Source organism: Zeugodacus cucurbitae, chromosome 6 (genome assembly GCF_028554725.1).
Source record: "Zeugodacus cucurbitae isolate PBARC_wt_2022May chromosome 6, idZeuCucr1.2, whole genome shotgun sequence".
Taxonomy (NCBI): domain Eukaryota; kingdom Metazoa; phylum Arthropoda; class Insecta; order Diptera; family Tephritidae; genus Zeugodacus; species Zeugodacus cucurbitae.
The window spans coordinates 64,099,425-64,111,853 of NC_071671.1; the positions used below are offsets into that span (position 1 = coordinate 64,099,425).

The window sequence follows — 12,429 nt, forward strand, 5'->3', positions numbered from 1 at the left end:
TATTTCAAATGCAAATACAACAATCTTAAGTCAGTAGTGGCTTTCAACAAATTCTGCAGTACCGTTAAATGAAAATAGAATGCACTTACATATATTTGTACATATGTGTCGTATATCCAAAATATGTCCCATTTATCTCCATATATATATAATAGTGCTGGTATTTAGGCCGTTGGACCGACATTTCATAAAAATAACGGGTCATAAATCTTAGTAGGATCAACAAGAGTCAGTGTCTCGACCATCAGCTTTAGATTACATTTTCAAAAATAAGAATTTTTCTAGTGTATTTAGCGTGCCATTTATCTCCGCTTAAAGACTCCAATACCTTCCCGAACGCTTTCTTAAAGAGTTACACCGTTTCGTAGATGTCCGGTCTTTCCAAAAATCATATCCCACTATGACACCTCAGTTGTAAATAAAAATACCCAGATACTTTTCAAAAACTTCTATTTTTTAAGTTTTAAAAAGGTATTTGAAAAATTTTATAAAATTTTCAGTTGAGTCCTCTAGGTCTCTAAACTGTCTAAAGTGAAGCTTTCTAAAAAAACTTTTCGTTGATTTTGGCAAATTTTGTTAGTATCATACTCGATGCTTTCAAACCACTGGGCGCCGGGATCAAACAAAGAGGTTGACAAATAAAGACTATTAACGCCATATAAAGAAGTGGTTCATATCATATGGGTATTCCAGCAAATAGCTATATAATATAAGAGTTTATTCGAGAACGACATTCTTGATGGCGTTTAGTTCTCATGTTGACTGTTCTGACAATTCGTGCACCACTTCGTGCACCAAACCGTTGTATAATTTTTTTCTATTGGTCTAGTGCATTTTTTTTCCAGTCTGAAAAATAGGATTTCATTAGTGCGGTAAAGCGTTAAACAGATTTAGGAATCTGTAGTCACATACGAAGGTTTCCAGACGTCATAACATTCGGGGTTCATTTCAGTTATCCTTGTCTTAAGCATTGAAAGACCTATATACTAAAGACCTGGAAAGAAGGAATAACAGGTATTGATTAGAATATAATACAAGTTTTTAGGACTGCACTATGACCTGTGGTCTATTGTGCCCTCCCTAAGTCTACAACAACTCCGTCAGTCCCAGCACTCTTACAACCAGTATTGATTACTTTAAGACTTTCAAGAGTAAAGCAAGTAAAACTTGGTACCAATAATTTGTTACCTCGTGGGAACTCGTCATGAATTATTAATATAGTTAATATCTGTTTTCTGCACTATGTCCTAACAACTAACCATAGATACATACATATATGATTTAAAATAAAACATATAACCGTTAATGTTATCTAAACTAGACGAATGTTATCATTGTTTAAATACTATACAGAGATTTAATCGGTTTTGAGATATTGCCAGTAGCATTTTTTTACCTAGACGATGGAGATTTCAGACTATTAAAATACTTGGTAATGATATGCCTCAAAAGCAGTTTTTGTATTATACATAATTAATTAAATATTTCATTAAAAGTTCGGTGTTATTAATTAGAAAAATACGTCAACATCAGAATTTGTGTAACTAAGAAATAAGCTAAATTTTGGTTAGGTTGAGGCAGGTTAGTACATGGATAATGGAGCTGATGACAACTGTTCAATTGGCATTGTTTACGTATCTATATATTTCTATAGAGATAAGGTAAATAAGATAGAGTGGCAACGGCCGCTTGATGTTAATAACACCCACTCACTCTCTGAATAGTAAGAAGTCAACGCATGTATTGTATATTTTGCCAAATTTCTTGAAGAGATAATTTCAAGATTTCTGTTTTTTACTTTTATTATTTAAAATTTACAAAAAAATTGTTACAAAAATACTACTTTTCAAATATCAGGGGACAGAAAATATTACAAATGTTCGCAGTGCTATACAAATGTAGCGTCTGACAATTAGAATATCTTTTTTTTTTTACAAAAGAACTATTTATTAATAAAATAGTTTTTATATGTAAAATTCTACCACTAAATGTAAACTAAACAGCACTCTTTTCTACATCCTGCTTTTCTATATTTTCCTCGAGTTCTTCAGGTGAGTTATTGGGCTTGCCAAAACTGTCGACAAGTTGTTCTAGCTGCTCGGCCGGACTGGCTTCATGCGGTGGTTCATTCCAACGCTGTACCTTGGCTGTGCCGAAAATCAGATAGAAGAGATTACCAACAAAAGTAATGCCTCCAGCGAGATAGAATATTATACGCCATTGATGTATATTTGTCTGTTGAGTATAATTGTCAGAGAGAAAGAATGATTATATAAAAATGAAACGAAATTTTCTGATCTGATTTTCAACTAACCGCATCACTGACAATGACCCCAACAGCTAGTGGTGCTATAATACCCATCATATTGGAGGCAGAATTAGCAATACCCAGCAGAGTACCAGCCAGATTTGGCGCCAAGTCCAGATGATTCACTGCGAAGCCAAAATTCACATGCGTATTAATAGTAATGGTGACCGTTAACAATCCAATTGCCAGATCGCCTTGATCTTGACGCAAATAACCCAAATATATGAGTGAGATGGTGGGACCCCATAGACCGATTGTATTGAAAACTTTACGACTTACGGTTGCCTTCAAACGTTTCGTCTTCTCCAACCAACTCGCCAAGGGACAAAGTATCATCGATAAGACAAACATCGATAGATATGGCAGCGCTGAGATTACTGCATTACTGTTGATATCCTTGCCGAGCACACTTTTTATATAAGACGGTATTTGTGTGAGCAATGTCCAAAAACACCAATCATTGGCACAACAATTTAAGAGAATAACCAGGAAAGGTTTCGATGTAAAGATACGTTTCCATGGTATCGGATGCTTTTCATTAACTTTTTCAACTGCCTTTTTGTTATGTCCCAATGAATTCTCAATCATATCACGTTCCTCCACCGAAATATGCTTACAATCACGTGGTGTACTCGCACCAAATACATACCAAAGTGCGGACCATATTAAACCCAAAATGCCTGGTAAATAGAAGGTGCTAGGCCAACCCCAGCTCGATGAGCAGAGCTTACCACTTGTACCCAACATCACCACTATACCTAATTGCAAGCCGGAATAGATGAAAGTTTGCAAGGCGCTGCGTTCTTCGACCGGCGCCCATTTGGAGAGAATCGTTGCAACAGCTGGCAATATGACACCCTGCAGCAGACCCTGTGTGAAGCGGAGCGCACACAGCAGCGGCCAATCACCTATGCTCACGCTGAGTGGTGTTAGCAGTGTTAATATGCTGTTGAGACCGATACTGACCAGCAACAGAAAGCGACCACCGAGACGACGCGCCCACTCCCCAGCCGGTATCTGTAGCAAAACATAGCCGCAGAAGAAGCTGCTCAGTACATGTGATTTGGTTTGCTCGGACCACGCGTACTCCTGTAAGCGTACGAAAGCGAAAGTACATTTTGTTTTCCGCTCCATTGGAGCAAATAAATTTTGCACTTACGGGAAAATCGGGATTTGCCGCCTTATTGTCCATCATCGCGACGATCGCAATGGAGAGATTGACCCGTGTCGCGAAAATCAAACAGAATCCAGTGAATATTAGCAGACATTGTAGATGGCGATATCCAATCGTTTGTCCCTTGAATTTTTTATTGGCCTCAACAGAGTAGCGGCGTTCCGTAACCATGGCTGTAGGCGCGGCAGTTGATCACAACTGACATGTAAGAGGTGTGGCTGAATTTTGAGGACCGTACGCACAACTGATTCGGTACAGCAAAGTACACAGTTTTTATATGAAGAAAGTCGCTCTCTCTTTTTTTTGTTTCTAAGGCACTTCACACAATTGTTTGTAATGAGCAGAGGCCACTTTATAAATGGCTAGCACGTTGGGTGATAACACACATATTAAGTGATTAAAATGGTTAGATTAAACTTTCTGGTGTGTATGTATATATTAAATAGTTGTTAATAATATAAATATTTGGGATACATGTACATAAACTTATCTATATACATACATACATATGTGCGTTATAAGCAGTCATGCTTAAAAGTTTTTATCATACATGCAAACTTTGAGCTTGTAGGAGAGCTTTCTCCTATCTTGAGCACTCATACAACGAAAGATTGTCAAATTTTTTAATGTTCGCATAGCCATATATGGTGTATCCAGTTGAAAGAGAGTGGAATGCTTCGTAAGAGAGCGGCATTTTATAGTGCTTGATCGAAGGGATGGGTAAGTTGCATTAATGTTTCATAATTTTCTATGACAAACTGGTTTTTACGGGTTTTGTTTACCAAAGATTTGCGAGGTAGATTAATGCTATTTTGATTGTTCGATCAAATTACTCAAGATTTTGTTAAAAAATTATCAAAAGTGTAACTGTACATTTGGTATTAAATAATCATGAGGCGATTGTTTCGAAATTATTTTCATTCAACCAGTTAAAGAATAATGTAAATAATACGCTGACATGAGTCAATTTTGTTTCATTTTTGTACTTTTCAACATACTTAGGAATATTTCAGACCAAAAAGTTAAGAATACGATTAGCTAAATCTAAGATATCTTCTTCAACTTCATTGTGATTATAATTATTTACACACGCATTAACTTTTATGACTATGAATGGAAGATTTTAAGAAACGCCAAAAATAAAGTGCTTTTTATATTTAGAATACAATGGTTGTAAATGGGGAGGGGTTCTTTTAAAAGCTTTTACGACGCTCAGTATTTGTATGCGTGTCTTATCTTCTGAATATGTGGATGTAATCGGCAGTTAGTTCATGTGAGCTTTCGCTACTTTTCCTTACAGCCTCCGTAAAGCTTGTTGGATTTTATAGGAAACTTATGTTCACCTCAGAAATACAAACGAAAAATTTTGCACTACCCGCTTGGGAATAACAAAGTTTTTACAATCGTCTATTTTTTTCGGATAGAATTTGCGTTGTAGACAAATCGTACGAATATTAATCACTCCATTGCCGCGAAATAAATGGTTCTTAACTGTTTAAAGGAATATAGATAAATTAACTAAGGACTTCATTCTTATCTCGATAACTAATAATATATCACACCTGTTATATTGGGTAAACAGCTTTAGAGGGTTTCTTGTTCTTTACAAATTTGAAACTGGTTTTCCATTTCCACTGGGGTAATTCCAATTACATTATGTTTGCCACCAAACCACATTATGTCCAAGATTTTATGTCCACTTCATTTTGCTAAGTTATCTAACATATTAATCCATCTATTCGGTGTAAAGTCCACCGGAAGTTTGAAAATCCACATGAGGTAAATGAGGGCTAAAGGAAGTATTGAATTGAATCTCCTTTTAATGCCGTTAGAACATCTATGAAGTTTACCGATATTTAGACCCATGCACTGAGGCCATCATCTGGGGCCTTGAAAAGTTATAAGTTGATTTCCGGGATTATAAGACATGCGATCTATTTGTAAAAAATTTTCTTACGATAAATCCACTGGTGTTTAATCTATATATAGTAAAGATGGATTGTGTTAAAAAGAAAATGGGCGTAGTTGTGAACCAATTGGGCAGATTTGGAAAATCTACTATTCCAAAGAAATATTACGAACCGAATTTCATTGAGATTGGTTGAGTAGTTCCTGAAATATGATTATAGACCAATAAGGGCGTAACGACATGCTCATCGTCTATTGTAGTTTTCAACATAACCTTTGTATGGGAGTTAGACGTGGTTCTAATCCGATTTCTAACACATTCATAATTAGTTGGATCATTCTGAATCGATAAATATTATAAGCTTGCTCACAGATATGAAAGCTTAATAAAGTTGGTTTATTTTATACATCTTTATTCTCGTATTAGTTAGTATTCTTCGTAAATTTATGTTAACCCGCAAATATGATTATGCCCAACCCTTAAACTAGATTTGACTATTCCTCATACATACATAAATTACAATTATCAACACACATTCCTCAAACTCGCGAAACTTCCTTCTCTTGGTCATTTTCCAATTGTTTTCCATCAGCACCTAAACTCTTGAGAGGTTCTGCTTCCTGGACGATTTGTGGTGGATTATTCCATGGTTGTTGTTTGGCTGTGCCAAAAATCAGGAACATCAAATTGCCCGAGAAAATCATGCAACCAGCCACTGTGAATATGATGCGCCACTGATAGACGTTTTTCTGTTTTAAAGCAGGTTGAAAGGGTGTGTTATTGAGAATTGCCGTAAACAATATAGACATTTCTACTTACCGTATCGGTGACGATGTAGCCCACCACCAGCGGTGCAATGATGCTCATCACATTGGCTGAACAGTTGACAATGCCCATAAGAGTGCCTGCGAAGTTGGGCGACAAATCCAGATGATTCACCGCATAGCCGAAATGTGCCACAGTATTGATGGCTACAGTTACGGTGAGCAAAATTATAGCCAAGTCACCTTGATCTGGCTGCAGATAGCCGAGTGAGATAAGCGTTACGACCGGTATCCATTGACCAATCGTATTGAAGATCTTGCGACTCACGGTTGCATTCAACAATTTCGATTTTTCCAACCAACTCGCTATCGGACAACAGATCATAGACAGCACCAACATCGTTATGTAAGGCAGTGACGAGAGCAAAGCATTACTCTTGATATCCTTGCCGAGCACACTGTTTATGTACGACGGTATTTGCGTGAGCAGCGTCCAGAAGCACCAATTATTTGTGCAATGATTGATGATCAGTACCAAAAATGGTCTTGATGTGAATATTTGCTTCCACGGCACCGCATGTGTTTTGGCGAAATCCGCACTTTTGGTGTCGTGACCCAACGATTCCTCGATCATGGCACGTTCACCGGCCGATATGTGTTTGCAATCGCGTGGCGAGCTCGCACCGAACACCAGCCACAGACCAGCCCAAGCTAAACCCAACAAAGCGGGTAGATAGAAAGTGCTCGGCCAACCCCACGAAGAAGAGCAGAGCACACCACTGGTGCCCAACATCACCACAATGCCCAGTTGAGCACCAGAATAGCAATATGTTTGCAATGCGCTACGCTCCTCAATCGGCGCCCATTTGGACATCAGCGTTGCTATTGTAGGCAGCGTAACGCTCTGGAAGAGTCCCTGGCAAAAGCGCAGCAAGCATAACAGCTTCCAACCGCCCAAACTGACGCTGAGCGGCGTAATTAGCGCGAAAATGCTGCTCAACGTGACACTGAGCAACAGTAGCTGACGACCGCCGAAGCGACGCGCCCAACCACCAGCTGGGATCTGCACTAAAACGTAACCACAGAAGAAGCTGCTGAGTACGTGCGATTTTGTTTGCTGCGACCATTGGTATTCCTGTGAGCAGCAGCAAAAAAAAGTGCGCATTAGATAAGCAACCACAAGCGATTAGCGATTACCGCTTATGTAAAAATAATTTAGAAGAATTGCGAAAAAGTTACTCACCGGAAAGTCCGGATTCGAACCTTTATTGTCCATCATCGCCACAATGGCCACGGAGAGATTCACACGCATCGCGAAGAGCAAACTGAAGCCCAAGGATATGAGCAGACATTGCAGATGTCTATAGCCTATAGTTTTACCCTTGAATTTGCCGTTCGGCTCAAGTGAGAATCGTCGTGTTGTCACCATATCGAATATGTCTGTAGCTGCTCACTGCTCGTTCCGTTTGCAAATGATGCGTAATAAGCATTTAGTTACTTCACCTATGATGGTCGCGCGCACAAAATCTTCTCTGCACATCAAATCACTCTATTTTATAAGAAAAACTTGATTTGCAAAATTAATGCATCCTAACTACTGTGATAAGATATGTACGCTTCAGTCGGTGCGTATACATTTATCTACTTGTTGATAAGAATAAATATTTTGGTGATAATCAGCATGAATTCGGATATATCTATTTATCTTAAATGTAACAACAACAACAGCAATTGCATTTTAAACTAACACTTTCGCTTTAACACGCTTATCACTGTTATCAACATTTTTGCTCCAGGCGAGTATTAATGCTTTGGAGGGACGGGGAGTTAAACTAAAAGCAGTCGCTATATTTGGAAAGCATTCAAATGTGTTGCCATTAAAATACAGTATTTACCTATGCTGGGCCACGGCAATAAACCTGTGATAAAAAAGCTACTGTACACATTTATTTATTTGTTTTCAACACTAAACTGATACACTGGATAAAATTAGTTAGTGTTAAGATTAAAAAAAAAAACGCGATTCCGGAAGAGGGAGGAGTAAGGTTAGGAAAGAAAGGAGTAGATTTATGAAATATTGTGATACATATATTTATGTTTCGAATTGTTCAATCAACGATCTGGAGAATTAAAAAAAGTTTATCTTCACTGAATTCTTTAGAAATTCACAAGTTCTCACACAGACTGAGAACAACATTGACCATTGTATACAGATCACATTTGATACCGTACCACCTCATATAGAAAGTAAGCTTTCGGTTTTCTACATATGATCCAATATAAAAAAACCAAAAAAATTGTCTTGAGAAGCAAACTGACATTATTTTATCTTCACGTTCTTCACAAGGATTGGCCAGAAATATATCGGGTGTTTCTAGAATCACTTTTTGGCCTAATCTGTACTGTCTTCAGTGGAACCACATCAATTTTAATGTTTAATTACGAAATCGTTTATAGAAAAGATACTTTTCATGGAAGAAATATTTCTGAAGTTATCCACAATCCAAACCAAACGAGAATAAGCTATTCGCGAACTAATATTATATTGTGTTCGCCCAATCTTCGACCGAACATGAGGGTATCTAAACAGGTTACATAAGTTTTTCTCATAAATGAGAAGAAACAATTTTTCTGATCTCTCTAAAGTATTGGTTAAGGATCCGAATGTAGTATATGGGCTGAAATGTTCGATCTTACCAGGAAACAATGTGTTGTTTTACAAAAGACTAGCAGACCGCTCTGGCTTCGCACGCGTTTAAACAAACATTTCAAAAGTTATATGTTTTTACGCACATATACACACTCTCCCATACATATGTATGTACTTTCCCGTTTCTTGTGTGCGTTCGAACATGAAATTATGCTCAGAGTGAAGAGAATGACTTGGAATACGATTTTCAGTTTCAAATTAAGATTCTCCATCACGGAGTCTTTTTGATACCCTGACCCGGGAACTCTTTCCAGAAAGTTGAGATTCTAGCAATAATTATAGCCTATGTTACTCGGGGTGAATGTAGCTTTCCAACGGTGAAAGAATTTTTGAAATCGGCACAGTAGTTTTTGAGTTTAGTCATTACAAACATACATACAAATCTTTCCTCTTTATAATAGTACTATAGATATATATGGCCTTATTCTTCGACATAATCTCCACGCTTTGAGTATAATTTTCTTTCAATGACATTCCAAATCTATATCGTTTCGAGAATGTGAAAGAGCGCATTCTCATAAAGGCATTTGTTGGCACTTTAGGATTTTGGAAAAGTTTCTTTTTTCTCTGGAGATGTACTCTGTGGAATACGGTGTAATAGTCCATAATTCCTTCAATTTATTAATAAGAAAGATGTTCAAAACCCAAATTCATGCAAGTTTTGAGCTTTTATATAGATAATATTCTGTACTCCTTTTGAAAAACTGTTAATACCACTTCAAGTCAATACTTAGCTTTCTACAATCTTTCAACTTGGTACAATTTTTCACAGTGTATGATTCTGAAAGCGACTAACTCTTTAAATTAAATAAATATTAAATGCATGCTATTGACGTAATTTCGAGTGGAAATTTTAAAGTTTATATTTATGCCACATACTTTCTATATCAAATGTGCTTGACAATGAACTCTGCTGGTACGTAGCACTGGATATAACCGAGTGTAGGGACTGTAGTAGTTAAAATATAGGAGTTTTATAGTAAAAATTATGTGTTTTTTGAATAGGAAATAAATTAATTGAAAATGAACATTATACTAGAAGTAAATAAATCAAATACTAGATGTGTGTATAGGTGGAGATCGGTTGAGGGTACGTCGTTCTTGCACACTGTCAAATAACATGTTTTATGTACTCGTCTTTAAAATATACCCGATATATCTGTTACATAAAATTTAGGTTTCCTTCGAAATCGAATATTTTGTTCAAGAATTTTGTATTTTTGATTAAATATTTATTTTTATTAAAACGAAGAACTATAAATATATGATTTTATAAATATATAATTATTAGTACAAAAAATATTTCTAGAATTATATTTAAATAATAATTTCATTAATATCAAACTAAATTTAAGGACTCTCTTGAACTACCAACATTATCAGCACTCTTTTCCGTACAATTTTGTACATTCTTCATCTCCACTGAATGTTCTCCGTTATGGTGAGTCGTTTCTGCGATCATTTGCGGTACCTTATTCCATAACTGTACTTTGGCAGTGCCGAAAAATATAAACATAAGATTACCAATGAAACTGATACCGCCCGCCATTGAGAAAATAACGCGCCATTGTAGTAAATTTTTCTGTAAATAAAGATAAAAAATATAACACAAAACACTTTTAGTTTTTATTTGGCTAATTTATCTCAATGCCTACCGTATCTGTGACAATGTAACCAACCACCAGCGGCGCTATGATGCTCATCACGTTCGACGCCGAATTCGCGATACCCATTAGAGTGCCGGCGAAGTGTGGCGATAAGTCGAGATGATTAGCTTGATAGCCGAAGTGCGTAACTGTGCTAATTGTAACGGTGAGTGTGAGCAGCACAATGGCGAGATCAGCTTGATCGGTGCGTAGAAAGCCTAAATAGACCAAAGTGACTGCGGGTGTCCACTGACCGATGGTATTGAATATCTTCCGACTAACCGTCGCATTCAACCGTTTCGATTTCTCCAAATAACTGGCGAGCGGGCAGAGCGCCAGTGAAAGACCAAGCATTGTGAGATACGGTAACGCGGAATAAAAAGCATTACTCTGTATATCCTTGCCGAGTATACTTTTAATGTACGATGGTATTTGCGTGAGTAAAGTCCAAAAGCACCAACTGCTCGCACATTGACTGAGTACGAGCACCAGGAACGGTCTCGATGTGCCAATTTTCAGCCAAGGTATCGGATGCGCCACTTTATTCTCTCCACTCTGTGCCATATTACGCTTCAACGAAGTAGCGATCAGCGTGCGTTCGGCCACTGTAATGTATTTACAATCATTCGGCGTACTCGCACCGAATGTAAACCAAATGGCGGACCATATTAATCCAAGTGCACCGGGTATATAGAATGTGCTTGGCCAACCCCAATCGGAAGAGCAAAGCATGCCACTGCTGGCCAACATCACAACAATGCCCAATTCAAGACCCGAACAGCAATAGGTGAGCATAGCGCTACGTTCCTCAATTGGCGCCCATTCGGCCATAATCGTTGCAATAGTTGGATAGATGGCGCCCTGCACTAAACCTTGAAAGAAGCGCAAACCACAGAGTAGTGGCCAATCACCCACACTGACACCAAGCGGTGTGAGCAACGCCAACACGCTGCTGCAGGTCACACTTATGAATAAAAGTACACGACCACCGTAGCGACGCGCCCATGCGCCGGCCGGCACCTGCGCAAATATATAGCCGAAGAAGAAGCTGCTTAGTATATGTGACTTTGTTTGCTCCGACCACGCATATTCCTGTGAAAAAAAAAATAATAAAATTTTATTTTAATTTGTTTCTAAATGAAAGAAAAGTACAAATTGACTTACTGGAAAATTCGGATTCGCACCTGCATTATCCATCATCGCCACTATGGCCATCGACAGATTCACACGCATGCCATAAATCAGGCATAGACCGCAGAATATTATCAGACACTGTATGTGTCTCACACCAATAACGGGATTGCTGAATTTTTCACTGATTTGCAGTGAACACCGTCGCTTTTCCACCATATTGCCAACAGTTATTAATTTTAAAATTCTTATACGTTAAACGCGCTGACGCTCACTGATCTTGGGTGTCGTTCAAATGTGTCTGATGTCGCTGGTAACTGTCGCTTTTATAAATGAACTGACAAAATAACACACTCTCTGGGCGCCAAGTGCAATTTGATACACAGTTACGTAGTATTTCTATTGATAAGAGGTCTCATACATTTACATAAGAATTGCAAATGGACACAAAAGGATGTAAATATGTAAGCAATGTTGTTATCTAGCTAGCTAATACTAAATCTAATCATAAATATCTAGTCATTTTGCCTTGCACAGGGCTATTTGTTCTTAATCTTAATTCTGCATTTGTTTCGTTTTGCAGATGCATTTAATAATGACTGACAGTGACTGTGAGAACTGAACGCGTTAAGGTAGGTCTGAACAGCCGCTATACATAGCCGAGTGCTCGATGGGTCATATCCAGGGAAAAATAATTGCTATATGTACTCTCATTTGAAATGTCTTACTCGATCTCAACAAGCAACTCATCAATTCAATCTCACTTCGATCTGTTCGAAATCTATTT

General features: G+C 37.7%; 3 protein-coding genes across 3 annotated transcripts; all 3 read right to left on the reverse strand.

Annotated features, from left to right (window-relative positions):
* Positions 1–1,741: 1,741 nt before the first annotated feature.
* Picot_44 (putative inorganic phosphate cotransporter) lies at positions 1,742–3,833 on the reverse strand. Its single transcript, XM_011179730.3, has 3 exons — positions 3,468–3,833; positions 2,315–3,397; positions 1,742–2,235 (listed from the first exon to the last, which is right to left on the reverse strand). The coding sequence occupies exons 1-3, from the start codon at positions 3,651–3,653 to the stop codon at positions 1,996–1,998; spliced, it is 1,509 nt and encodes a 502-aa protein (XP_011178032.1). The 5' UTR covers positions 3,654–3,833; the 3' UTR covers positions 1,742–1,995.
* A 1,949-nt stretch (positions 3,834–5,782) lies between these two features.
* Positions 5,783–7,702, reverse strand: Picot_18 (putative inorganic phosphate cotransporter). Its single transcript, XM_011179729.3, has 3 exons — positions 7,399–7,702; positions 6,211–7,290; positions 5,783–6,140 (listed from the first exon to the last, which is right to left on the reverse strand). Exons 1-3 carry the CDS (start codon positions 7,582–7,584, stop codon positions 5,931–5,933), a joined length of 1,476 nt encoding a protein of 491 aa, XP_011178031.1. The 5' UTR covers positions 7,585–7,702; the 3' UTR covers positions 5,783–5,930.
* Positions 7,703–10,075: 2,373 nt separating this feature from the next.
* On the reverse strand, positions 10,076–11,990 carry LOC105209358 (putative inorganic phosphate cotransporter). The gene is made up of 3 exons (XM_029038490.2): positions 11,676–11,990; positions 10,521–11,603; positions 10,076–10,447 (listed from the first exon to the last, which is right to left on the reverse strand). The coding sequence occupies exons 1-3, from the start codon at positions 11,859–11,861 to the stop codon at positions 10,205–10,207; spliced, it is 1,512 nt and encodes a 503-aa protein (XP_028894323.1). The 5' UTR covers positions 11,862–11,990; the 3' UTR covers positions 10,076–10,204.
* Between the last annotated feature and the right edge of the window lie 439 nt (positions 11,991–12,429).